The 4,095-nt window shown below is 38.1% G+C and overlaps 1 protein-coding gene across 1 annotated transcript; it reads right to left on the minus strand.

Moving 5' to 3' along the window:
* Positions 1-461: 461 nt before the first annotated feature.
* Positions 462-2,198, minus strand: LOC123667757 (tigger transposable element-derived protein 6-like). Its single transcript, XM_045601596.1, has one exon. It carries the CDS (start codon positions 2,196-2,198, stop codon positions 462-464), a length of 1,737 nt encoding a protein of 578 aa, XP_045457552.1.
* Between the last annotated feature and the right edge of the window lie 1,897 nt (positions 2,199-4,095).

Here is a 4,095-nt window from a genome sequence, read left to right on the forward strand (position 1 = left end):
TTACCTACGACAGTTCTTAGTAATTTCTTTTGATTTTCTCGCGAGGTCTACCTTTTTTTTAATATATCACTAGGTCGGCAAACAAGCATATGGCTCACCTGATGGTAAAAGATTACCGCAGCCTATAGACGCCTGCAACACCAGAACCATCGCAAGCGCGTTACCGACTCAATCCTAAATCCCAGGAGGATCCCCATCCAGGAGCTCTGGTCACCTTACTTACCAACAGGAACACAATAGGGGGAAGTCCCCTAGTGGCGGACACCTAAGATTTTCAAAAAATAAAATAAAAACCACTTATAGAAAAATCACTTTATTTATGAAATAATTAAGTCAACAAAGTATAAAATCAAAATAAATCAACAAAAATGCAACTTCTGCATAAACTATTTTATAAAATTAAATTAAACTTTGGCGACAAAAAATGCAAATCTTGCAAGTGGCACGTACACCGGACACTTTTAAAATAATCGGCATCGATCACATATGTAGGCATCTGCACATTCAGGAATGTCAGCACATGCTTCATGTGCCCACCCATTGCAGCTAGAGCACTGTATCCAGTCTTCGTTATGGTCTTCTAAGCAAACTACGCAAGTCGTTTTGTCGTTGTCAGGTTCAGGTATTTGAGTTAATGGTTCCTTTTTCTTTCTATTTTTTCCTTTGATCATCAAGCCCTTCGTTTGTTTTCCCTTCTCAGCCAATGTAGTATTGAATTTTAATCCCAAAATTTTCTGTTTCTCTTTAATGTTCTTTTCATTCTCTTTTTCTTCAACAATAATTTTGTATGGTGATGATGTTAAAATTTCACTTTTTTCACTTTTTCTCTTCCGAGTAGCCGATCGTTTTTTGGCAGCATCTGGCAATGGCGACAATTTATGGACAACCTGAATAACATCTGGACTAAAGCTCGTCGATGGCTTGGGACTACTGATTCTGGGTTCGTTGGTAGATTCTTTAGGAGGGTCAGTGGATTCCACTACGACCAAATCGTTGCACTGTTCGGAAACTTCCCCGCTGCAACCCGGTGCGATTGAGGATGTTTTTAGCTCTTCTAATGAAACATTGGTCATGTCTACAGCCATATAATCCAAGTCAGAAAATAAATGTCTGTCAAATGGGAAAATTCCTGTGCATTTGAACCCAGACGCCGCAATATCTAGCCGAGCTACTTTTGTGAACGCTTCACTGACCAAACCAGCAATATCGTAGTCAGTAATCCGAGATCCAGCATTTGCTCTCATCCACATATCGCATCGTTGATTATAAGCATCTTTGAACGGCTTCATGAATGTCCTGTCCAGTGGTTGGAGCTTATGGGTAGTGTGTGGTGGTGTGCTTATCAAATGAATATTGTTATCTCGGCAAAAATTGATGACTGCCAGTGTCTTGTGGCTGCTATGACCATCCAGTAAAAGGAGTACTTGGCTCTCTTTTGTCGGGTGTGAGTGTTTCACAAATAGCTGTAACCATTGTAAAAAAAAATCATTGTTCATCCAACCTTTTGGCTGAGCCACGCCTACGCTTCCGGCTGGAGCGTTAATCATGAGCCGATCACTCATTCTTTGTCGAGGGAAAACAAAAAATGGCGGTATGAAGTGGCCGTCAGCGCTCATACAAAACAAAACTGTTATATTTTTGCCCCTCTCAGCAGAAGTGAGCTTCCCTACTTGACGAACAGTCTTCGGAGCCAGAACTTTTCGATGTTTTTGCACGCAGCTTACTCCAGTTTCATCACAGTTATAAATGTTGGAGGCCGGAAATTTGTACCGTGTCATTAATTTTTCAAGATTGTCATAAAATATATTGACTTGAGGTTTGTTGAAACCTACGGCCCGCATCATGCTTGTCGACTCTGGCACCCTCAGTGAAACACCAGGATGTCTCTGCATGAAATCGTAATAAAAATGCTTCCCAGCAGTAGCCTTCTGTTTATTAAATCGATGAGGAATCTTCATAGCTTCAGCCAAGTCGAAGGCTAACTTCAGGAATTCTTTTTTCATCAGCGGCAGACATCTATTGGACAAATCTTTTACATGGTCCAATAGAACTTGTTCGTACTCCGGTGAAAAAGTTTTAGTGAATCTACCCATTTTTGGTTGCAGCGTCACTTCTTCTCCACGGCTCAATGCCGATGTCTTGTCGTGTAGAGTGCTTTTTGGGATGTTAAAGCGCGACGAAGCTTCTCTCACGCTCATTTCCTTGCACAAAACTTTGTCTATCGCAGTTTGTAGACTTTGTTGGTCCCATTTTCCTTTCTTTTTGGTCCCCTCCATCACAATTTCACTCAATTATTCTAATCTCTGAAAAAGAACAACAAATATTGTAAAAAGTGTACATTCATACGAGAAAAAAAAACTTGTTCCTTGTCCGGTGTTAAGGGTCACCTTTATGTCCGGTACTAAGGGACAAGTATCACTAAAATTATGTGTTTAGTATCAAAACTAGTTTGGAAAACAGTAACAACTGTCATAATCTATAAATAATAATGGAACACTATCTTTATTAATAATAACCATAAACACGTACACACTTAAACTTAATAGTAACACTTACTTGGATCTTAAGTGACACAGCGTTGTCTCATCGAAAACAGCAATCGTCCGCTCCCACCGTGGGCTTTTGCGTCACTGGCCAGCCGTTTCGCATGACTCTGCATTGCTACACTCCCCCGCACCCCTTTCACCTATCTTTGAATCGCACACGTTTTAACTTGCCGAGATAGTACGAGTGTCCGGCGCTAGGTGCCGTCCGGCGTTACGGGACTTCCCCCTACTGCTTGAAAACAGTATTATTTAGCTCTGATCTTCTGCAAGGTCGAGGTACCACCCCAGTCGGGCTGCTCCATATTTTGAGCAGGAAATTCCTGCTATGACCTACCTCAGTTAAAATCTGGTTTATTAAAACTTCCGTCTGTCCTAAATCTGATGATTCTATTGATTAAAACCTCCGTCCCAATCTGGGTGTAATATATATTTATTTATTACTAGCTGTGCTCGCGACTTCGTCCGCGTGGAATTAAAAGAAATATTGTTCAGTATTTTCGTATGTATGATATCTGTACATATGTCTATATACGGAAGGTATATAGACTTACAATTATCTAAATAAACCTAGTGTTAGATCGACATTCATTGGGTTTGGTTTACCTAATTGACCTTCCCTTTTATGTCGTCTCTCACTTAAATTTAAACCGTACACCATACAATTTTCTTAAAAATATATACCTATGTCAGTTAGCTGTTACCTAAAATACAGACTTTATTTTGTCTATCATAGGAATAGATGACCGCGTGTGTATATCAAATTTATTATATTTATTTACTGCCCGGACAGACTTCGTTCTCTCAAAAGTTAATACTAATTTTTTTTAAGTTTTAAAAATGTTTTTAGTATTAAAACCTTTGGGCCTTAAAAATCGGTTATTTTAATATTACAAACAGACACTCTAATTTTATTTATTTGTATAGATTAAAATACTACATTTCCTTTAAATGCGTAAATAAAGATCATAAAAATCTCACAGCATACTGCACCTAAAAAATAAAATATTTAATAAATAATAAAAAAGGTAAATGCTACTACAAACAGCATGAGACCCAGAACTGTACCATCTTATACAAAAAGTTTACGACAATACAGGTTGTGATTAAGCGACAAAATAAAAAAGGTATATGCAAAGTTTATAAAGATAAACCTTTTAATGACCACTGTTTATTGGCCGTATATTATTTTGATAGTGACTGTATCTTATCATCGGTAACACTTAACGAATACTTGGAAAAAATATTACAGAGATAATTGGGTAACTTCGCCACTGTAACTATTGTTTTAACACCTTGAAAGAAAAGAAGGTATAATACAACTTACAGAAGATCACAGTCAAATTATCATAAATGTTGGAAACATTCATTAATATAGACAATTTTGCGATTTTTTGACAATCTTGGAGCGGTATCCTGAACTTGGCATCACTATCGGGCAATGTGATCAAGATGGCGACACGCGACACTGCGACACGTCAAACGACAGAGAAGAAATATGTTAAAATAATTATAATGAAAATTATGACAGTTACAATGTAGTTTCCTTGCT

Source organism: Melitaea cinxia, chromosome 29, assembly GCF_905220565.1.
Source record: "Melitaea cinxia chromosome 29, ilMelCinx1.1, whole genome shotgun sequence".
NCBI classification, from domain to species: domain Eukaryota; kingdom Metazoa; phylum Arthropoda; class Insecta; order Lepidoptera; family Nymphalidae; genus Melitaea; species Melitaea cinxia.

What these genes read in the sequence shown, in the direction of transcription:
- LOC123667757 (XM_045601596.1), bottom strand. Translation starts at nt 2,198, where the DNA reads ATGAGCGTGAGAGAAGCTTCGTCGCGCTTTAACATCCCAAAAAGCACT.